At 38.1% G+C, this 24,002-nt stretch overlaps 1 protein-coding gene across 3 annotated transcripts in view; it reads right to left on the reverse strand.

Moving 5' to 3' along the window:
• KCNK2 (potassium two pore domain channel subfamily K member 2) overlaps positions 1-24,002 on the reverse strand; it is an 83,072-nt gene that overhangs the window by 3,200 nt on the left and 55,870 nt on the right. For all 3 annotated transcript variants that reach the window (XM_032920197.1, XM_030499881.1, XM_030499882.1), the window contains 2 exons: positions 21,685-21,871; positions 13,346-13,485 (listed from right to left, as the gene is read on the reverse strand). In XM_032920197.1, the coding sequence (XP_032776088.1) occupies positions 13,346-13,485; positions 21,685-21,871 (327 nt within the window). The remainder of the gene's footprint in view (positions 1-13,345; positions 13,486-21,684; positions 21,872-24,002) is intronic.

Below are 24,002 nucleotides of genomic sequence, written 5' to 3' on the forward strand. Positions count from 1 at the left end.
AACTGTGGCCTTGTAATTTATGCGCTATTTATATTTTGGTGAACCACTGGACCAGGCTGCCCAAGGAAACTGTGAATGCTCCACCCCTGGCAGTGTCCAAGGTCAGGCTGGACAGAGCCTTGAACAACCTGGTCTAGTGTGAAGCATCCCTGCCCATGCCAGGGGGTTGAAAGTGGATGATCTTACGGTCCTTTTCAACCCAAACTATTCTATGATTCTATGATTCTATTTTTGCTTATATTTCAACCAAACCACTGTTACAATATTAAGTTAGGTAACTAAAGGAGGCACCATTTGAGAAGGTTATCTTGAGAAGGTTATAACTGCAAAAGGAATAGATTGATTTTCTTTAAATCTCTGCTTTGTAGGCAGTTAATAGTTGGAAGTTACAGCACAGGGAAGATAGATAGACTGTTCCAAAGCAAAGCATTTCAGATGAATTAACCCACTTAAACAAATTAGTCTAATTGGTACTGCTCAGTCCAGAATTTAAATCATTACCAGGCAAGCTTGGACTTGGTGAGCAGAGAAATTAACAAAAACCAAAACAAAAAAAAAAAAACCAGAAACAGAGAAATATGGGGGTAAACCATCAGAGAAAAGTGGCCAATGGTCTTATTCATGCTTTGCAAGTGCAGTGAAAAACAGGAATATAACGATGGTAAAAAAAATAAGCAGCCTACCCAGGAGTGACAGGGTTTCAGGAAAAATTTCCTCCTCCAGAAACAAAACAAAAAAGATGTCTTTACCCAGGGGTCCTTTTATTACATTTGTCTCAGCTTCAGTGAATTACACAGATGACTAACATAGACCCATTACGTATATTTTCTAAAACAAGGATATTATATGTAATACACAGAGGACTTGCCCAGCTGAATGATTATTAGTATTTAAATTGTGCAATTAGGGTCAGACACACTGCACTTCTGATCTGAAAATAACGAAATCTGTAAATGCTGAAACATTTCAGCTGCTCCAATATTTTTATTTGTAGTAAACAAGTAATAAAGATATGATAAGCTGTATCAGTGCACACCCTCAGGCAGCTTTGTCCTTCTCCAAAGCTTTACTAAAAGCAGGCTTCTTACGGTCATAGAATCATAGAATAGTTAGGGTTGGACAGGACCTTAAGATCATCTAGTTCCAATCCCCCCCGCCATGGGCAGAGATACCATGTCATCCAAGGCTCTGTCCAGCCTGGCCTTGAACACTGCCAGGGATGGAGCATTTACCACTTCTTTGCGCAACCCATTCCAGTATCTTGGCACCCTCACGGTAAAGAACTTCTTCCTTATATCCAACCTGAACCTCCCCTGTCTGAAGCATACTTCTGTCCAGGGGAGCGAAGAGCCAGCATACGAGTTCCTATTTCATCCTACACATTTGTACCCTTCACCAGCTGTTTTAAGCATTTGCTAGACCAGTTAATTTGCTCAGGCACACATCTCTGGCATTGCATATTTTCACATTCAAGGGATGTTACCAGACTGGCAACTTTAAAATTGTGTCTTAGCAACTTACTGGAAGCTATGAGCATCTTGAACTGTCTCCCCATATGCTTTTAAAACTTGTTTTTACTAGTAGTTTCAATTCACACTTCCCTCATGTTTTCCCGGTAAAAGAAAAACAGTTGGCCATGCTCCTGATGAAAGCAAGCCTATGTAACCCTTAGGATAGGCTCAGAATTCCCCCTTCAGCTCACCTCACTGCTGGTGATGGATCTGTCTTGTACAGGGCAAGCTGCTCTATTTTAACTCTTGCACATACAAGTTATTCAGAAGAATTTTAAACCTGTTAGTTGTTAGGATATGTGGTGACTAAATTCCAGTTAGACTTCTTTTGGGAAGCAAGTTTATGCAGCCAGCTAAAGAACATTACTAGATATGCCTTTGGAGAGGGGCTCATGTTCCAATTAAAGGTGATGGTGATGTGGAACATGTGCATGGTGGACTCCATTCTATTTACCTGTAGACTAGAGCTATGATGCTGTTTTATGTTAGAAATCATAGGGGGGAAAAAATAAAAATGCAGTGCTATTTCTAAGCAGAACTGAAAATGCATTAGTAGTAAAACAGAGGTAACTGGCACAGCATGAGAAACTAGAATGAGTGCTGCACAAACTATGCCCCAGATTACTGTTTTCAGCCCCTAGCTTTTGGGTGAACTGAAATGCACTCAAAAATGTTATCTCTTCAGAATAAAACTCCTAATTCCATAGCACTTATGGGCTCAAGCACAAAAGGTTATAGGAAAAGAAATGTGCAGTTTTTAACAACCAGTATACATAAGCAATATGCTCTTATAATTTGATCCCTCCTTTATCCATAGGGGCATTTCTGTATATGTTCAGGTTCTTTCTGTCCTTCGGATATGACATTTTATCATAGTGCATTTCAGCCCCTCTTCATCTGGGGGCTGACAATCACAAAATGTCTTATTCAAAGTGATCAAAATGCCAGTTGCCCATGCTACTCAAATAAAGCGAATAATCTTAACATACCTTCCTATTGTAACAACTGTTTGCAGTTCTCCAATTCTCCTGCCTCATTACAGCACACAGCTCTGTAGACTTTGCAGCTGTCATATTTTGGGCAATGTGACATGAGGATGAGGCCTTAGTCACAGAAATTATTGACAACTAAGTCCTTTACATAAGGCTGAACAACACAAAGTATTTCCAAAGTAATAGGAAAAATATGTCACAGCGATAGCACTTGGCTCAGCCACACAATAAGCAGCACTAATCCGGTGATGATGCCTACGCCTAACCTTCTGGGAATAGAAATGCCACCAGTAATGGGGACACAGTCCCTAGCCCAGCTCCAGGATTGGCTTCCTCCACAGCAAAATCCAGATTAGACTGAAAGTTGTTAGCCATAGCTCACAAGGAGCACAACTCTAACCTATTAACATTGTACTTTGAACATCAAGAGCTAGTAACTTTTATTAGGTATTTATGCAGCAATATCCTTAGAGATCTAGGGAAGACAGGTCTCAATGACAAATTTAAGAAATACGGTAATGGTAACAACTAAATATTCCACACAGCACACTTCACCACAAAAGAAAGATACTTTCCTATCAAATAAAAAAATGAGTCAATTCCTTGCCCAGCACAGGCAGGCTGGCCTCCAGCTACCACTGCAGATGGGCCTGGATATCCCATACACTGTATGATATCTGACAGCTCCATGGGGATGTCTGAAATACCCTGAGTCATCTCTAGTAGCATCTCTAAATGTCTACGTTAAGGTGTTTCTGTCTACCTGTAGTGGAAATGTCACATTTATTCTATAAGGATATAATGAAGAATAGCCTCTGAACAATTTTGACGCGTATCTACTCATTTCTATTAAAGTCACTTTTGGTTTTTGGGGGGTTGTCTGTTTTTAACTATACGTCAAAAAAAGTACTGCATGAACTTCCTGAATGTCCAAACAGTTCCCAGGCTGTGCACACATGTTATCCCCAGTATCATTTAAAGACAGACATACTGAATTTGGCAGAACTAGGAAAAAACATGGACATTGAGCAACCCATCTAAATTAATAATGACCTAAAACCAGCTCTCAATCAATAGCACTGATGAGACAAAAACTCTATTAATTTTCATCACCACCATGTTTTAGCTTTCTCACTCTCTAGCTGAGCTCCATGCTTGGATAGAGGCCTGCAGCATAACCCAGAATTTAAGTATGTCCAAAAGGGTGTTACTGTTAAAAACAAACAAAAAATACCAGCCAAAAAACACATTTGAAAATACTGAATCACATGTTTCATTGGTCAGTACATTTACTTTAATTCCTTATACTTGTCAGGAGTTTGGGGATCTTTCTGGAAACTCCACACAAATATCCAAGTAATTACAAAAATCAAACTGCCCACCATGCAGGAAGACCACTCATCCTATTAAGTGTGGTCTGGACAGCACAAGCCACGTAGCCACAACCTTTACAAGAGTAATCTGTGGTTTGAATTAAGCCACAGCTGTGATCAAACAGAAAAAATCCACAAGCCTAATGAAGGTTGTCCTTAAATAGACCAAAATGAATACATACTTGTCTAACTTCACCTTGGTTTCACTCCTCTCTTTCAGGAGATTCCTGAAAAACCCCAACATTACAGTATAACAAGTTAATCTACTTACAGAGTGGGAAGAAAGATATCGTGCTTGGATGGAACCCAAATACATGACATGAGTGTTATGATATACTTGGAAGAGCAAACCCACTAAGTACCAAATCAGAAGAAAAAAAAAAAAAAGTATCATTAAATACACTATGCAAGAAAATTAAAACATTTCTAAGTAATACATCTAGCTTTCTTTCATAGCTGTACTTTATGTTGTTTCCCTTCAGCATACAGGGCTCATACATTTTATGATGGCCAAGTTAGTGTAAGCCAAAAAAAAAGAGCAAGTAGATGAGCTGGAAATATCCATCTGACTGCATTTTAGGCAGGAAAAAAAAAGTGACCTTCCTTACAGATATTCTTAATGTTCTACATGTTCCTCAGTATATAATTTCTAGCATTTATCTCTAATGCATTCTCTAAAGTTTAGCAGCTTCATTTTTCCATTCCAATGTACTTTTTCTGTTACTTAAAAATAATACATCCAATTAACCTCTCCATGATATGCTACTCAGAGACAAAACCAGAAAGAGCATGAACATGTCACATTATCCAGGCAGCAGTGTAGAGTACATAACATCATGTCTCAGCTTTCAAGAAACTCATCCAGCATTCACGGAGAAATTGTTCTCCAAGTCCCACTTAAAAATCACAATAAAAAATGCAGGTACGGAGAGGCTTGATGGATTTAACAATGCAGCTCTGAGTGGGTTGATTCCCTGCGTGGGTAGGTTTTGCTATCTGCCATCTCACTTGCCTGCAGCTCTGGGTAAGCATACACCACCTCATCCCAACTGAGCTACTGCTGGCCACAAATTTATGTTCATTACATCAGTTATCCACAGGCTAGAGAAGAGAGTACTGTAGAAGAGAAAAAGACAAGATTCACAGATGTTTTTACTGAAGCCTGTGCATTCCCCGTACGTTAAGGAAATTTCATTTATAACCCAACTAAATAAATTCCTATGCCAGTTATCTGGTTTTTAGTATTTGGGGCTGTTCAGCCTGGAGAAGAAAAGCTGCATGGAGACCTCAGAGCAGCTTCCAGTATCTGAAGGGGGCTACAAGGATGCTGGAGAGGGGAGAGGGACTCTTCATCAGGGACTGTAGCGATAGGACAAGAGGTAAAGTTCTTTACTGTGAGGGTGGTGAGGCACTGGCACAGGTTGCCCAGAGAAGTGGTAAATGCCTCATCCCTGGCAGTGTTCGAGGGCAAGTTGGACAGAGCCTTGGGCGACATGGTCTGGTGTGAGGTGTCCCTACCCATGGCAGGGGGTTGGAATTGGATGATCTTAAGCTCCTTTCCAACCCAAACCATTCTATAATTCTACGATTTTTGTAATTATAGCATTATTAGTAAGTATCCAAACCATACAGTGCTGTAATCCATGGACAGGTGTTTAGAGAAGACTGTGATCTATGTGTCTTTAAAGGTAAAGGAAAATAGTAACAACATGCAACATAGAAATGCCACAGGCATTAATGAGATACCTCTGCTGAGCTTTCCCAGGTGTTTAACCACTGCCTTTTATTCCTTCATCTGTCAAGACCTCAGAACTGTAACAGAGAACTCATCTACACCAGGTCTTTAAGCTACCAGACTTAATTTCAAAGTGAATGGCACAAATGAAGCAGTAAGCAACATCTTATTTTTTGTTCTCCCGACATCCCTCTTTTTCAGGCAAATATTAGAAGGGAAAAGATTCTATTTTGTGAAAGTGTAACATTTCAATTACATAGACAGTTGTATTTTTGCAGCCACGGTGGTCAGAAATGTTTTTGGAACAATGCTCCCCCACTGGAAATTGGATTGTTCAGTCCTGTAATAAGTAATGTTCGTGAGTTCATTCTTGAGCAATGATCATTTGGTTTCACCCACATAAGTTCCATGAGCACATCTGCTGCCTTGGATGAAATAACCCACATTCTCCAATGGCAATGCAGAGAGTCCATGAATTGTGATTATTTTTTTTGTGGAGGAACATCTATGGTGGCAGCTGTGAGAATATGTTTTGTGGAGATGTGACAGATGGCAGATGCAGAAATGGCCCTTTTGCTTTATCATGATCTGATTCAACAAAATAAACCCAGGAAGCCTACAAAATAATAATAATAAATAATAAAAATCATATCCTTGTGTACAAACCCAGAACCAGATATACTAACAGTCACCACATTCATTTTATTTTACCTCAGAAATATGAACTCTCCTATGTTAGACACCTCCTCAGAACTATTACTGAATATTGCCCATCAGACACCTCTTTGCATAGATCTGCATGTCTGTATCTCAGTACTGTACACAAGTTATCAGCCTAATTATTCCAGTCCCTAATATTCCTCTTTGTTAATAACTTCCAAAGGCAAGAGAAAGATGCTGGCATTTTCCTATCAAAATCAGTTGTTCTATTTAGTTGTTTCATCTACCTCAGAGAGCCATCCAACCCTTCTTTCAACTAGTTGAGTGTGAGTGACATCCACCTGTATTAACCACAAGAAACTATTTAGGTTCACTGAAAGCTCAGCCTAAGGTGATTCAAGAGAACAGCCTGTATCCTCTGTCTGCACTATATAGCCAATGACTTTGCTGCAGCCAGAAATAGCAAACATTAAGAATTATACTAGAAGCATAATGAAAGCCAAGCCACAGGCAGTTGAAAGACTATCTCAACTTTCTCCCACAGGGAAGAGACAATGACTATTTCATAAAGTCATTGGACTTCTTTAGCTTATAAAGATATGCTAAAGAAAACAACAAAAAAAGGATTTTTAATTTTGACTTGGTACTGAGTAAAGAATGGCTACTGTAACTACATGGCCAAATCCCACTAAAAACTGTTTATTTCTTAACTTTCTAATGCAATAACTGGAATGATGTTTGTATGAAATATTAAAACTCCACTTGTTCAACACCTATTTTACTACTGCAGTCATCCCTTGTAAAGGAAAGTATTCCATAGTTTCTCCAGTCCTTTTTATCCATGACTGCAAAGCAGTTTTCTCACTGTCAACACAATTTGTTAAAGATGTAAGCGTATTCTGCTGAGCTGGCTTTGTGTGGGGACTTGCCCACAAGACAGCTATTAATCAAATGCATACACACTCAGTGCATACTAACACATATTGGGCATCTTCTTCTAACAGTAACCAAGCACTGAGAATAGCTTAAAAAAAAATAAATATATAAAATAAAAAATAAAGTTTTCAGGAATGTTAATAATGAAGATTAACAGATTCCAGATTCAGTATCACTCTGTCGATAGAGTTAAATCAAAGATATCTTTGTCATGAGTCACATCTTGTCTCCAAAAATCAAGATTTCCTGATGTAAACCATGATAATGTACACTCAGGGAATCCTCATGGATAATCAACTCCAGGAAATGCCACTGCTATAACTGAGCTCTCTAATCAATTTATCTTATTATGAAGTATAAGTCACTTGCTCCAGTTTTATTTTTGCAAATTCAATAGCTCTCACCATCACTACCTGGTTGCAAGAAGCCCTCAGTAGAGGCATTTCCATCTCCCCTGAACCATCTATTTGGCACAGTGAGGCAAGGGGGAGCCTGGTGGGAAAGCAGGGCCAGGGCCAGGGGCTGGCAGGTGACGTACTGACAGTGCCCCCCTGCCCTCAGCCAGCACAGCATGCATGCTGCTCAGGGAAATGTATTTAGGCAGCATAGCTCTTTATTGTAAATCAGCAGCACACCAGCATCACTTTGGGACTTGGCACTTAATATGCAATAACAAAACAGCCATCTCTAAAGGGCTTCAATATGCCTAGCTAAGAGGCATTATGTAAATATATGTCATATAAATATAAATCACCCCAAAATAACAGTGCAGATGTTACGTGTTTGTGTGTGCGTGTTGAATCTGAAGTTGAGCAGCCACCACATGTCCAAAGTACACAAAGCTATGAGGAAAGACATCTCAAAAAAAAGTGTCAAAAGCCATCAGCAGATCAGTTTCCCTGGGACTCACAGAACAACAAGTTCTGTCATATTCCTTGTTGCACATAGTATTACAGTGTATTTGTAAGAGAGTGATCGGTACAGAAACTCAGTATTACAGACTGTTGCTGGGGGAAGACTGAGAACACCAGGATGACTTTATACTTTTGAGAAGGCAAGGGACCAAATTGACTTCAAAACCAGGTCAGCCATTTCTACCTTCTCCTTACACCAGTACCACTCTTTATACGTCTTGGACACACAGACATTATGGAGGGACTACTCCTATCTTTCATTTTTTGGGTTTGTTTGGGGATTTGGGGTTTTTTGCAGGAGTAAGTTGGTTCTTTTTATTTGTTTTGTTTTTTCACTAGTCAAATTTAACTAGTTAGACCTATGACTGTATTTACTTTTTGAATGTGGCTATTCTTTCTCAAATACACTTTTCTGTACATCTTGGATGCACCCTTAATGCTAGGTGAATTTCTCTTCAGACAGCTCTTGTGTCATTTTTGTAGCTCTTTGCATTTTTTCCGAAGTTTAGACCACAAATCTAGGGTCTGTTTTCTGGTAATGCACTTTCAATAACATCTGCAGCATTCCTGCAGAAATGCTATTATCCCCTGCTTGCACATCCTAGAATTGTGCCACCCGTATCAACTGTTGCCTTGCAAAAGGACTTTACATGCAGTTGCTTTCGCGTCATGACCGTCTCCCACAAATATTTCCGTGCTTTCTAGGAAGAGACTTCCATCAAGTCAGTCTGATCAACCCACTGAACTTGTGGATATATAATTCTTAGAACTATAGCAATTGTTTTTGATTTATTGTAAGAAAAAGAAAAGCCCTAACAGTTGTTTTCTTCAACAGAAGCCAATCCATCTAACTTAATGAATAATGGAACAGCAGTTGGTTCACGCTGTTGTAAAAAGCCTCTGATCACCAGGCTGAAGAGTTATTCTTACCAACTTCATTTCTAAGTGAAAACACTTTGTTTCTTAAAACAGCAAGAGCCAGGTTAAGAGCTCACTACCACTGAAAGAACTTATCCTTCCTCCTCCTTGGTCACACACCCTGTTTGCCAGTTCAACTCACTAAAACCTTGTGAAACTCTCTCACTTTAGTCCACTCTGTTTTTCATCTTTTCATGCATACAGCCTACGTTTAGGGTCCCTCCTTGAGGGGTGAGAGATGTATTCAATTTCTTTTTAGGTTGGGACCTTATGTTGGGTGTTTACCTTCATCCTGAAGCTAGTAAAACGAAAAAACAAATATTACAGAGGGTGCAATAATCTCCACGGCACCATCATCACAAGCACAGTTCTATTTTGACAGATATGAGTGACACCTCTGTCACTGATGCCAAGAAGACTAAACTAAATGATGATTCAGATGAGTCAAATTCAATTTGTTTATGAAACACCAAAGATAACAATTGCCTCTAATTTCTTCAAGAAGTAAATGTGCTTTTTCTCATTAAATTTTAGGTTTGGTCTTTAAAGCTGGATTCATATTGTTCATTTCAAAAGACGGACACCCAGCATGAAAAAAATCACTTGTCCAAACTCAGCCAATGTCTAACATAAGTCAGTCACCTGGATTCTTGATACACAGTGAAAAGAACAGGCTCTTCCTGGATGCAATTCATGTCATATGGTAGATGCCTTAAAAATTCAAATGATTCATGCTAGAAACTCTCATTTTCTTCCAAATAGATCATGCTAGAAACACTCATTTCCTTCCACCAAAGGGAATGTAGATGAGTAGGTCAGATGTTATCTACACTGGAGATGAATCACACCTTCATTGACTTGAATGGGGTCTGGACTAGAGCTTAACAAGGAGACTAATGTGAGGCCAAGGGACAGAAGCATTTAATTTTAAAAACAAGTTTGAAATTTATAGCCCACGTGACTAGGATTCTTGGTTGGACAGGCATTTGTGCTCGAAACACTGAAATACAGAAATACAGAAACTGCTGCATGCTGAAGAAAAATGACAAGAAAAAAATATCCTGCTGAAATTTTACCTTTCAAAAAGACTAAAATCAGAAGACTTTAAAAGTGCTCTGACTAATCAGAGTCTAGAGAATAATGAAGAGGAGGGAGTTTAAGGCAAGCTAGTACAGCTGAAATTGAACTTCAGAGGCAGATCACCTACTTAAGATTACAGCACACAGCATGTTCCAGTGACTTTCTGACATTTCATCTATCCTACTGTATGAACTGCTTTCAGCAGCAGATGTAGCCTTCTGAAACTCCCACTTCTGACTCTACTTGTCTTTCACCTCCCTCCCCATTTCAGGCATCAAAACTCTCAAGTGTATTTCAGAAGACAAAAGCCACCTGAGCAACTGACATTCATTCCAGTTATCTGGGGTTTTAATATCCAAATACAGCACTATTGTGGATCAGTGCATATCTGATCAGATTGTTTTCTTTCTGTTCCACTTGCATATGGCAAACTTTACTGGTAGTATCCTGAAAACAATAGATGCTTTATTTTGTTGAAACAGTGAAATGCATTATTACTACAGTCTTATGTAAACTGCTTTTAAGAACAATGCAACAGCATTAAGAAAAATGCGAACAAGACTATAGATATTATGTGATATTCATTATCAGCATGCCCACTTTCTGGAATATGGAGGTTTCCTTTCACAATATACATCCTAAATATGCTATGATAGACCATCTTTTACTTCAGACTACAGGAAAAGGCAAAAAGAAGATTTTTACAGCTGCCTATCGAAAGAGATACTGATACACAGTTTTTGTTACCATGGGGAAGTAAAGAGAGGGGCTTTTCAACACTTGTAACCCCCGTCTTCATCCTGCACTCTGGTACAATTCACTAGATTTGGCCGACACCAGCCCTCAGTCTTGGACCACTGAAGCCACCACAACCAATGGGTATTGAATGATCTGCTCCCTCCTGTATCTAAAACATGGTAGGCTACTACTATTTTTTTTCATGAAACGTATGATACAAACCCTACACAAAATCTTCTTTACTTGCAGGTGTTGATATCCACAACAAGCAAGCTTCATGAAGGAAGACTTGCAGTGTGTTATATTTCCTAAGAAATTTATTACACCATTTTAGTTTTCAGAGTCCTACAGATTTCATCACAGCCTCTGTGTCTCTGTAGATTTCAATATATGATATTGTTTCTGATTTCAAAGGCTACCTTTAGATATAATGAGCTATTTCCCCAAGGGCTGACAGGACATTTCCTTAAGACAGTTAAAAAAACATTTAGAACTATGATTTTTCCATTGCACTTATTTCTACTCTTTGAACTTAGATAGGTTTCTCTGCTATAATCTGTATCCACAGAAGCTGGAACAGATCATCGTAAATTTAGTTTTAACTGAAAAAACAGACAATACAAGAAATTCCGTCTCCCCTGGCTTCTGCTGGCATACAAGAGACTTAATGACTACATTTCCACTAAACTCGCCCAGCTTCTTTACTCAGTTTTTCCAAGGTGGATAGTAAGGATGAGCTAAGAGCAGCAGTCAGTTTGTATCATAAAATACTACCTGTAAAGTGAACATTTGTACAGCACTTCCGTTCATACACAGCCAATCTTATAACAAAATGCAATATATTTACAGAACTTTTTTTTTTTTTAGTTTCCAACAAAGCATCATTAGGATAGAATACAGAAGTAATTTTTCATATTTTCTAACTAGAACACAACTTGTGCTATGCCATAATTCAGTTCTCAAACTGGTCTCCTTAATTTTTCAGAACTGTAGCATTTTTAAACTGCTAACACATTTTCTTTCTGGTATAGATTCTCAGATGTGTCTGAGCAATGGGTTAAGAATTGGGAGTGATTTCTGACCATCAGTAATATGATTCTTTGGACAAACGGTACAGATTATGTCTGTCTTTAATCTAACCTAACACAGAAGACGTGTATACAGTAAAATCATGAATACCTGCATCAGCCAAGACAATTTGGATATATCTGAAGAATGATGTTTTCCTTTCTGTAGACAAAATGAATGTGCTTGTTTAGGCTATAAAGGTGAGAAAGAATGGAAAGATGAAATAGGGCATACATTCCTGGTGTCTGAGAAAATAAAGTTTGGCATAGCACTGCGCTGCATAAACTAACAAATGACATTTTACTTGATAAAATAGGAATCTATTTAATGTGTTATAGGAATCCATGCATTTGTTCAATTCATGTTTTTCTAAATCTTTTCTGAAGTTAGTCTATATTGAAATAGCTTCACTATAAAATAAACGCAAGATACAAATTTCAAACATTCTTAATGCATTATCATCATTATAATAACATGGATAATGAGACACTAAACGAGAACGAACCTTCAGTGTGCTATGTGCAATTGTATAGTCAAGACAATAAGATCTCTGGATAAGATGCTGTGTGGATAAGAGTATGAGTAAAGTGAGATTAAAGACCAGATTAGTTCTAGGAAATCGTCTGAAGAACTAAAGCGTGTCACCAGTGTCTGAGGAATCGCAGCAAAGCCAAGCCTGAACAAGGTATTTTTGCATATTAGAAGGAAATACTACATTGCTAAAACCAAAATTCATTTATTTCTCAAACTTCTAGCAAAACCTGAACTGTGCCAGCTGCAATCAAAGAAAATTTTATTTATCCTCTAACGTTTTCAGAACTGGTACATTTTCTTAAATGACAAAATTTAAGGTAAAATGTCGTAGCATTGATGAAGTGATAAATACACATTTACAAGTGAAAATGTATTAGAACTACAAGCAATGCACCTGACTACAAATAACTAGACATGCCACTGAAGATATGGAAAAATACACTCAGGCATATTTAAATAATTCATTCCAACACCTTTCATGATATAAAACATTTATTCTCTTACCACTATAAAATAATGAAAGGTATCTAAGTATTTAGTGATTTAGTATTTTTCCTTTACATACCTGCATGCCATATAGAAACAAAAAAGAATTACTTTTGGTTCAAAAATTAAGGGCTACATTCTCAGCCTAGAACAATCCTTTTAGAGAATTTTTTTCCTGTAAGTCAGGTGCAATTGTGCATATACACTTAATATTAATTTTATATGCAGCCATGTAAAAATCACTGTTTGATTAGACTCCTACAAAGTTTGCTGCAACTTATACTTTATACATAAACAGCTTTGACCTATGCTCTAAGAGCAACAGCAGCTATAAGCTTACCTGAATTCTAAACAAAGTTTTTTAAAAGTAGTATTTCTTCCCCTTTCAACACGTTCTTACCTCTTCCTTTGTCTTTTTTGATATGACTCTTAGCCAGTCTCCAATCATGCTGAGGACAGCTGCAAAGTAGGCAAGCCCAACAAGGATCCAGAACCACACCACTGGCTTGTAAAAATCTAGGTACTCAATATCCGATCCCCCTAGAAAACAATACGGTTAAAATTAAAGCAGAATTAATAGTCATAGGAGCAAACCCAGCTATATTTCTTAAAGCTTCTCCTATTTTCTTACCCATGCAATAATTCATAGCAAAACGCTCTGTTGAATTTGAATAAACGATGATCTAAATTCATACACTCTTGAAAATACAGTTTGGGGTACGCAAATGTTAGACAATGATTGCTAATCATTCCTAATAATTAAAAAATGAGCACTGACAGACCAATTCAAGTTCTGATAAATTGTTATTTAAGGTAGAGGTCGCTGAGGACAGCTTGAATGAAAGGACTTCCCACCTGCTCCAAGTAACAACGCTGTACCAAATTTTAAGTATTGCTCTGGAATATGTAATGAGTTAAAATCCTGATAAATCAGATTTTGCAAGGACTTTGAAACATCTTAATGCTTACATGAATTCTTTAGCCTTAGTAAAGAATAGCACCTGCACTACCAAGTGTCCCTACTGGGCAGGCAAACGTTATCTCCATTTTGCAGAGGAGGAAACCAGGATGGAGGGACTTGAGCTAAACTGATCCATACTCAAGAAAAGGTGGATAAATTAAATGTCAGCTGAAAGCTGCTCTTTTGAATCCCACTGCCATTAGCACAAGTCACTTCCTTCCAGCGTTAAAGTAAAAACAATTCAGAGATCTGTAATGGAGCTTTCAGGTACAATGCAGCTATAGGGAAGAGATGCCTTATTTTCACACAAGAGAGTTATGTTCATCTGGAGCTCTTGACAACACAATAACTCACATTTCACATCTTACAGTACAATAAAGCAGAAGCCTAAAACTTGCAATTCAACTGTGTTATGACAAATAAAATCAGGCTCCTAGTTCGGGTTGCTGTGAGTAGAAGTTTGATGTGCACGTGTGCCCACAATAGAAGCACACCAAAACCTTTTCAGGCACACTAAAGTAGCCTGTACGAGTACCTAGTATGTCGCTTTACCTCTCTGCATCCTGTACTGAAAGAGCCCAAGGATGTTTGGGGGCAAATTTTCAATCACCTTGTTACAGTAACAAGATTAACTCTCATGAACGGTAATGTTTTTGCCCAGCTGTTACTATATAATCACAGAGATTACATGCAAATAACACAGAATTTTACTGATGGTTATCTTTGTATGGAAGCTCTCAGACAGAAACTTAGTTATTGTCATTTCAATAAGCCTTTTCATCAATAAAATCCATTGAGCTGCGACAGTTTATTCAGCTATCCAAGAGACGAATCCACATTGCAAAAATGTGAAATACTTTGACACTTGCATTGTCACAAATAAGGCAGAAGACAGGGCTCTGTCTTGTGCAGAAGACAGTCAACCACTAAAAGGTTGAGTTTGTCACAGCCCATGATAACCAAAGCCTCAGAAATGAAGCTATTTCTTGATATCATCCAGCTCATGTCAATCCAGTAAAACAGGATTTTAGGGATGATTTGCCCAAAATTTGTCATCATCTAAAAGAATGGTTGATTATCACCATGCCTTTGCTCTATCTGCAGCTAATAATGAACCATGCTTGGTGGTTCACCTTCTCCAACTGTTCTTACAACGCACAAGAAAGTATCATATAGAACATTCACTCAGCTGGTTTCTAATTGTTTGTTTGTTAAGTTCAGAAACCGAAACTGGAAGCTAACTCTGCCAGTCTGCAGGAAGCATTTCCTTCAGAGTTTCTACCTAATTTGTTTACAGCAAGGTTAATCACCCGGGCAGGAGTTAGGACACGCTCACATTCAAGTTCTCTTTACTGTCTGGCCAGGAGAGGGCTCCATCTAGCCATGCCCAAGGGAGTTCAGCTTTCCTACAGTTAGAAAGGGACAGCCAACAACCCTCTCGGAAACGGCTTAACAGCTCACCAGCCTTATTAGCTGTTGGGTTTCTGAATTTCAAGGACTCCTCAGGTGAGGTCTCAATTTAATAGACTACCAGAAAGAGAGAGGACATACCTAAAGGTGTTTGTCCTGAGATAACTACTGTCTCCTGTGATGCTTAATCATCATGGAGTGCTATAACACAGTTACCCAGCAATGTCATTAAATAGTATTTCACCGGCAGAAAAACATGATCAAAAGTCAGTGTAGTGAATTTAAAGTAAACGGAACTCATTATCTACCGATTTACAATTCACATAAATGGGTATGAATGTATTTGGGTATGAGTATGTATAGGTAAATGTATGTGTACTGAAGCATATGAGAATTCATCTCAATTTTACTGGTAACACTGTAAAAAGTATATCAATATGATACCTTTGCATGGATTTTTCATAGCATAACTTAATAATGCTATCATCTTTCTTTTGCAAAAGATCATTTTACATAGCCCTTTAGGAAGTAAAATGCTGAGAAGGCTGAAGTTGAATATTGTTGTTGGTCAAAACCAATTTTGTGGGCCAAGGGACAAAAAACTTTTTTCAACTTTGTTTGACCTCTACCTAAAATAGGTTGCAACCACAATAAAGAAGAAATACCTCACAACTGGAGTGCTCTTACTCTTTAACTAGAAGTCTCACGGCCATAATCCTTTACAAAGATTATGAAGAATCTTATATGATAAGAGCAGCCACAGTTTATTGCCAACATGTTTTGTGGTAAAAATTTGATCCAAAGTCACTTAAAATGTATGAGAAATCAAAGAATTTTTCCATCCATTTTCATCACAGGCTATTGTAATCCTGCTGCTACCATTCTTACATCTGCCAAACAACTTCTTATTTGGAATTTTTAACATTTTGGAAGGCATAGGTTATTTTATGGCCTAAACATATTCCTTACTCAGGTGAAAACCCCTGTTTTAGTGAAGAGTGGCATTAGAAAAGATTTCAGGGGTGCATTAGGACAGATTATGGATCTCATGTAAGGGCTAAGGCTTTTATAAAGAAATAAATGTATCTATTTATTTACATAAACCAGGTACAATGAAAGTAAATAATGCTTTCTTGTTGGCACTCTTTTTCCCATTCTTTCTACAGCTGAGTCAAAATAGAAACATGCAATTATTCTGTAAAATTGTCTGGTTCTGTTTGCATTTTTGCTTCAAAAGTATAAGCAGAGAATAGAAAGTGCTATTGGCATTGAACATCTTAACTCCATACCAGCACAAATTTCTGAGTTATTCAGAAATTGGCCCTTCAAACCAGGAAACGTCTTTGTTATTTATCAGCAGTACAAATTATCCTGGGTATGGAAATGTGATAAAAATCCAAACACTGTTTTAATTGCAGAAAAATTAGTAGCTGTCCATCATGCCCATTGTGGCAAACCTGGCCAACAGGCTTAGTCCAGAAACATCATTAGTCCCATGCCAGAGAAATACAGAGGTTCAGCCCTGAAGCTCGAAATGAATTACCTCTGAGGACTGTAAAAAAGGACAGAGAAAGGCTAGCTCATGCAGACATGGAAAAGCAGTGTGTTTGGGACAAGATAACATTGCCCTATGTGCAAGAGAAAATTCAAGAGGGCCATATGAGTTACTTGATGCCACCCAGTGGAAAACGGAAAGCTACTTCAGAATACAAACCACAGCAATAAAACACTTCTTACAGGCTGCCCTGTAGAGAAATCAAGCAAGACACAGCATACTGACTTAGGCTTAAATCTGTCTGCCTGGTTCGCACCAGACAGCCCCAGTTACGGACATGAAGTCCTGAGGTGGCAAAAAGGACTTCCAAATGCCAAAAAGGAACATAGAGCCTGTGGGAGAGCACACGGCTTTCATGGGATGCTCAACACATGCCTCTTGCTTGGCATGACAGTGATTTCTTCCTGTAGAGGTCTTTCTGCCTGGTATGTAATATCACATAGTGAGAGCAGATCAGCTGGGCTGCTACAACCATCAGGTGAAGCACCAGAATATACTTTTTAAGTGAGACTTGAAAAATTCTGTGATCTGCTGAATGGGACTGATTGCAGGGTCAGTTTACCATTATACTGCACTGTGAAACAGACTGCTGATGTGCTATTTATATTTTGGACTTCTACTTATTTCAGTCAAGTTTTGGACAGCTCATCAGATTTAGATTTCAAATATGTTAGATTAAATCACTTAGAAATATTTGACTATACCTTCTAATCTGTACTTCAGTTAAAGGATTTATCTGCATGTATGAACAATATAGTTTCATTTTATACATATATATACACACACACGTACCTCAGTGCTAACTTTAGTACCCAATAATATCTTTCATTATACTAAAAAGAATGACACTTCTGATCAAAAAAAGATCAGTTTTCTCTTTCACAGAATATTAATAATCTTGGCTGGATTTTCTTCTGTCATATTAAAGTCAGTGGTTTCTCTTGAAAACAAGAAAAGGGATGTTTGACTATGTCCTGATTTTCATAAGACAGTGCAGGCTGCAGTACAGTTTACTTCCCTTATTTGTGAAAAGCTACAAGAATAAGCTTTCACCAACCATAAAAAATTACTTATTTCCCTACAAAAATAAAAAACTCAACCCCTCCAAATATTAGAAAAATCAAACCATTTCATAAGACAGAGAAATGTTAGGTTTGTTTTTTGGAATACTGTTCACATATTTTCTTGAACATGCACTACAAGGGCTCTTCATCTTTTCCCTCCCTGCATGCACCGTGAGTAATCAGTCTTATGTTTGCCTTAAGGCTTCTCTCCCTGGTGGAAACTGCAACTGAAATTTCCATAGGCTCCAAACAGATTCTGAGCACAAAAGGGGATGTTTTGGTATTCTAGTTTCTGGGAACGGAGTACTTGGTCTCCAGTACAAATGAGAGGAAGCTTGCAGAAAAATTTCGGAGAACGCTACAGGAATTTCTAATATGATAACCTGCACTACAGCCTTTAGCACCATTACATTCCCGAATCCCAAGTTCTTCTGTTAGCTCCCTTTTGGTACAGCTATTCAGAAACACTCTCTCCTTCACCTCCTAAAAGTTCTCAGGGCTTCTCTTCAGCTCTGACCTGCAGCCGTGCCAGAAAGCAGCAAGTTCCACGCTAGTGAAAAATGACACATATTGCATGAAGTGTATTGGGGTTAAAAGAAAAAATACGTTATCACAACCACGACAGTTGTACGTAGGGCTTGCAAACTTGTTTTTTCCTCTGGGATGACAGTCCCAGGGAAAAAAATTACCAGAATATTTGGAAGTTTTCAAATATTTAGGGATTTTGGATTTTCGAGGGCACTTTGAGCCAAAACTGGCACATAACCATGAAATATCCCGTGGACCTCCAATATGCTACAAGAATTGCCAATTTTATTTTTATTGTTAAGAGAGTTCACTTGCTATAATTGCAAATTGGAATATTAGTACTGCACACCACCCTGCTTTAGATTTTACTAATCCTCAGTGTAAGAAGGTAATTTTCACTCTATTATTTAAGAAATATGCCTTTCTGTTCAGGAAGAACCTGAAAAAGGAATAAATCAATGCCAGTGTGAGTTTTTTCTCCAGATGCATTGCCATCTAGGAACTAAGTGGACTGAAGCATCATTCTGCCTGCTGCATGCCTCATTGTGACAAACGAAAACCAAGAACACCATGCTCTAGAGCCACAGCTTCAGATGCAATACCTATATCCTATCATGACAACCTCCCCTACAGCGTTACATGCCTTAACTCTACATGCTTATTTCCATCTCTGTTTATGGTATTCGGCTTTCCTAAACTTCAAGGAGAGAGTTCTAGATGAAGTCTACCACAAAAATATAGAATCATCATAGAATCATAGAATGGTTTGTCTTGGAAAAGAACTTAAGATCATCCAGTTCCAAACCCCCTGCCATGGGCAGGGACTCCTCACACTAGACACTAGTGTCTGCATAACAGTTATGGCTTGCCTAAGAGAAAAACAAGGAAACTTACTACTTTGTTAGTGTGCAAAAGTTTCTGCATACTTCCTCAAGAGTAATAAAGATGCCTAGCCCTTAAAACAAATTTCATCAGTTCTATTGAGAACTTGCAATGTCAGTTTTCCTCAAACACCTTAGTATTTATGCACACTGATGCATTGTGGAAGCTGACAGTCAAAGCACAGTCAAGGAATACTTTACCCACTTTTCGTAAGTTTTATTTAACTAGACAATTATCACTGGAATGACAAGAAAACAAATAGACCTTTTGGAAAATCCTAAGTCATCTGCCATGAAATGATTATGTTAGTCCACACACTTCTAATATTGTCAACTTCATCTCTGACAAAATACAGCCCAGTGGCAATGTTAACCTCCCAGTTATGATGGAGATAGTCATCTAACCCTGTTCTCTTATCATCTCTGCAAGTACAGATCTCATTCCCCCATTCAAATCAATAACATATTACAGTACAAATATACATCTTGTGCATGTTACTCTAAAATAAAATAGAAAACGTTCACGACATTTTGACATCATGCATTTACAGTGGAACTTTGATTAAAATAAATAAATAAAGTGAACCATAAAAGGCTATAGAACAGTATAATTCAAGGATATTCTGTAGAAAGACAAAGTATTTCCTGGTAAAGTTAAAAAAAAAAAACAAAACCAAAAAACAAACAAACAAAAAAACCAAACAAACAAAAAAAAACCACAACAAAAAAGCCAAAAAAAACCCCCCAAAAAACCCAAACAACCCAGACATGATGTAGGAACAAATTATGATATCAAGTGGTCTACAAATAGAAAATTCTGTGGAACTGTATAATGAGAGTAATGATCAATGTACTCAGTGTTCTAGTTAGAGCCAAGTGGGCCACTTCACATCATGCTTTACAGTAAATATAACCTTTATACACTATTATTTTTATTCCCTGACATACACGTACCCCTCAGGAACAGAAGTCTAAACCACCCAGACTCTTGACTTGGAAACAGCATAAATTTTTTATTCTGTGCTAGTTCGAATCTGACCAGAATCACAAATTCCTGACAAAATAAAAATAAGGAAAAAAAAAAAAAAATGGAAAGGAGAAGGAAGAAATCAGTGAGACACATTCAAAACATGAAAACATAACAAAAAAACTATGTAAAAGTCCAAATACATTACCCAGGTCATTTATGAATATGCCAAACAGTTCAGACACTTCAGAGGTCTCTGTGGGACTCCACCAGCAACAAGACCAGTCACATCCCTGCCATCAAGACAAACTTCAGGCAGGCCCCCAAATCACTAGGAGGAGCTACACAACATGAGAACCTTACCTTGGGGCACTTGGACTCACACAATAGCTACAGGTGAGATGGGACATGGGAGGAGCCAACACCATGAGGATGTCTACTAGAAAAACTTCCTCCAGCAGAATAGCTCACTAACAGCAGCCCAGCACTGCTGTCTTTCTCAGCTACCTCTGCCTTGCATAGTGTTCAGAGGTGGGAGAGTGACATCTCATGAAAGAGAGATGATGATGCTGCATCAGGAGGTACATGAAATCAGGCTGAAGAAAGCCAGTCTCAGACTCAGAGCATAATGCTCTGAATTTCTAATCCTCACCTCAACACATCACTGACTTGAATTAACACACACAACATACTTAATCCTATTCTGAGAAGTGATCTAACACCTCTAAACACCTTTTCATGAAAAAAGTTGGTGCAGAGAACTGACCCAAGCATTTTCAACTCAGTTTGTCAAAGTTACTTGCAACCAATCCAACCTGGGTTAATAGAACCATGGAAGCTGGATGCATTATCTATGCGTTATGCCAAACCTTCTCCTTACATTACAAAACACACATGGTCAAGCACGTACATGAAAAACAAAAGAAAGAAAACACAGAAGCAGGATGCAACAGCAATAGAGACATCTCAATGGCAGAAACAGAGCTCTGGAAGAGCACTTTGAAAGTAAGAGGTTTACATAAAACCTATGTCACATAACTTCGCAGGGCAAGATATTTTAAGCAACTCCAGCTGGAAAAAAGTATATTCAGCAGACTAAAATACTTTATTAATTCTTGCACTCCACTCAACCTGTAAGAACAAAAAACTCTACCTAAAAATCAAGTACAACATCTTTTAACAGTACAATAGAAGAAAAAAAGATGACGCAGAAACAGGCACCTCCTGTCTCTAGCCTGCCATATCTTCTAAGGTACATTGACACAGGAATGATAAAGGGTAAAACTGGGAGATGCATCTGTCCCAAAATAATACAACAGAGCAGAACATAACTGCAAAACATTGTAAGATGAAGAGTTACAAGGAAATCTTACCTGCAACATAGTCACCAAATCCAATGGTAGTTAAAGTGATAACCACAAAGTAAATTGCATCTAGTGTGCTCCAGCCTTCTATGTGCTTGAATATAACTGCAGGAAGAGCAACAAACAGCACGCAGCCAAACAGTATGAATATTATTGTTGAAATTATGCGAATCTTTGTCTGACTCACATTCCATTTCTGGAAAGGGAAGGGGAAAAAAGAGGAAACCCATCGTTAATAAAAAACTGAACTGCAGTACCCCAGCAGCAATCACCCACAACGAGCACCAGCTGCTGAAGAGCACAGTGCATTATAGTTATCAAACAAATACAGAAATCAAGTAGGGGTTTATTTCGACAGGGTTTTCAAAGCAAACATGACTATCCTAGGAAACATTTGCATCAGGAAATGCAGAGCAGGGCTGGACTGTTCATTGTGGCCACATTTGTGATCTGGCCAAGTTACACATGTAGCATTCATTAAGGTTAGCCGTTGATCATGCTGAAGTTTTGAGAGGGGGACAGATATTTGAGTGAGCTCCAAGTAGTGCTTGCACCTGCAATATCTCTACTTTTGTGCATCCACAAATAACAGAATAAAACCATTATTTTTCAACTGTGCAGTTCTCTCTAATCTAGTAATTGGCTAAACAGAACCACAGAAAATAGAGTGGGAAGGGATGTGAAGAGATCACCTTTTCCAAGCTTGCCCCAAGACAAAAGCAAGCCCACCTAAGTCACTGTAGACACACTAGTGGCCAGGCAACATGTGATCATGCTTAACTGTTTTCCTAATGCTTAAACTGCACCTCATCTCCTTCGTTTTAAGCCTACTATTTATGGTCTTATCCAAGGCACTACTTTGCTCTTTCCAGCAAACTTTTACAGGTGTTTTCTTTCAATCATACATTCTACAGACCAAATGCATGCATTTATTTCAGTCTTTCTTCACCCATCTATTCTTGTTGCTATTTGTTGACTCCAGCAAAATAATACATGTTTCATTGTGTTGTACTCAAAGCTAGATATAACCTCCAGCCCTTTGCCTATTTATTTATTTACACTTGTATTTATACTTCTAGCTATGATCCATCATCATTTCACAGCAGTGTGACATTAACCCATGTTAGCATATAAGCCCAGAGTCCCATTTGACAGCCCCTGCCAATTAGACATTTTTCCCAAAGAGTTTTCCATCCATCCGAAGCATGTTGATTCAACTTAAAAGAAGCAAGGGAACACGCAACACTGGAAACTTCCACAAAAGGAGACCAAAAATGAAATCAGACTGTTCACAATATATATTTTCTTTTATTTAAGTTTAGTGTCAATGGAAACTCTGTTTTACAGTCAGCATGACCAAGGTCCAGCTCTTGTAACCCAAATCACAGTTTGGGTTATGGCAACATGAAATTCCCTGCTCTGACCCATCAGCATCTCCTATTTGTTCTTTTGGGGAACTAGCAAGGAGAACAAGGGAGCGTCCCAGACTGCAACATATAGATCAGTGTTCTCATTCAGATATTGCCAAGAGGTGTGCAAAATGCTGCTTTTTGTTGAGACACTCTTGTTGTAGGGATACATCCGTTATGAAAACAAGGAAAACAATTATCCCTATGAGAAACAGGCAAAGAGACACAAATTGGTCTCAAATCTCTTGTACTTTTCAGCAAACCCCCCAAAATTCAATTATAAAAACCAGAAAGGACAAAAATAAAACGTTCTTATGGATTGTTCTTGCCTTTTTTAGACAAATCTCAATGGAAACCAAATGGATTTAGACAAATCTCACTGGTATTATTCACTAGTACCTTGTCTGGACTTGAACTGATGTTTCAAAGTCAAAAATACTTCCCTTTTCTTAAAAACCTTTCAAGCTTTTATTTACCTATTGCATAAATCTACTCAGCACAGCCTGTTTGCTTTGCTTCAAAAATAAAGCCATGGCAGACACTTTCTATATAGTAAAGGTGTCCTGCATGCAAGATCAGGGCTTGTTGCAGAAAACCAACCCTTCTAACACTTGCAATGCTGATGCAAACCACTACAAAGTCAGGCTGCTTCTTAAGTATTCACTGGATATGGCATGTTCTACATATCAAAAGACAAATAGTATTTCATATGCCTTTTGAACATTAGATAATAGTTAAACCTACAACATTTTATTGAAGGTGGTAAAACACCTAAATAATTAATTTTATTAAGTTTCATTATACCATTTATTCTATGCTTCAAAAATCTCAGTCAATACATTTTTAATAACTGCATTAGTAAAATACAACCTTAAACTTTTCTATGTATGAAACAGAGACTAAGTAAATTAAGTTCCT

The sequence above is a fragment of the Strigops habroptila genome, chromosome 10, assembly GCF_004027225.2.
Source record: "Strigops habroptila isolate Jane chromosome 10, bStrHab1.2.pri, whole genome shotgun sequence".
Lineage (NCBI taxonomy): Eukaryota > Metazoa > Chordata > Aves > Psittaciformes > Psittacidae > Strigops > Strigops habroptila.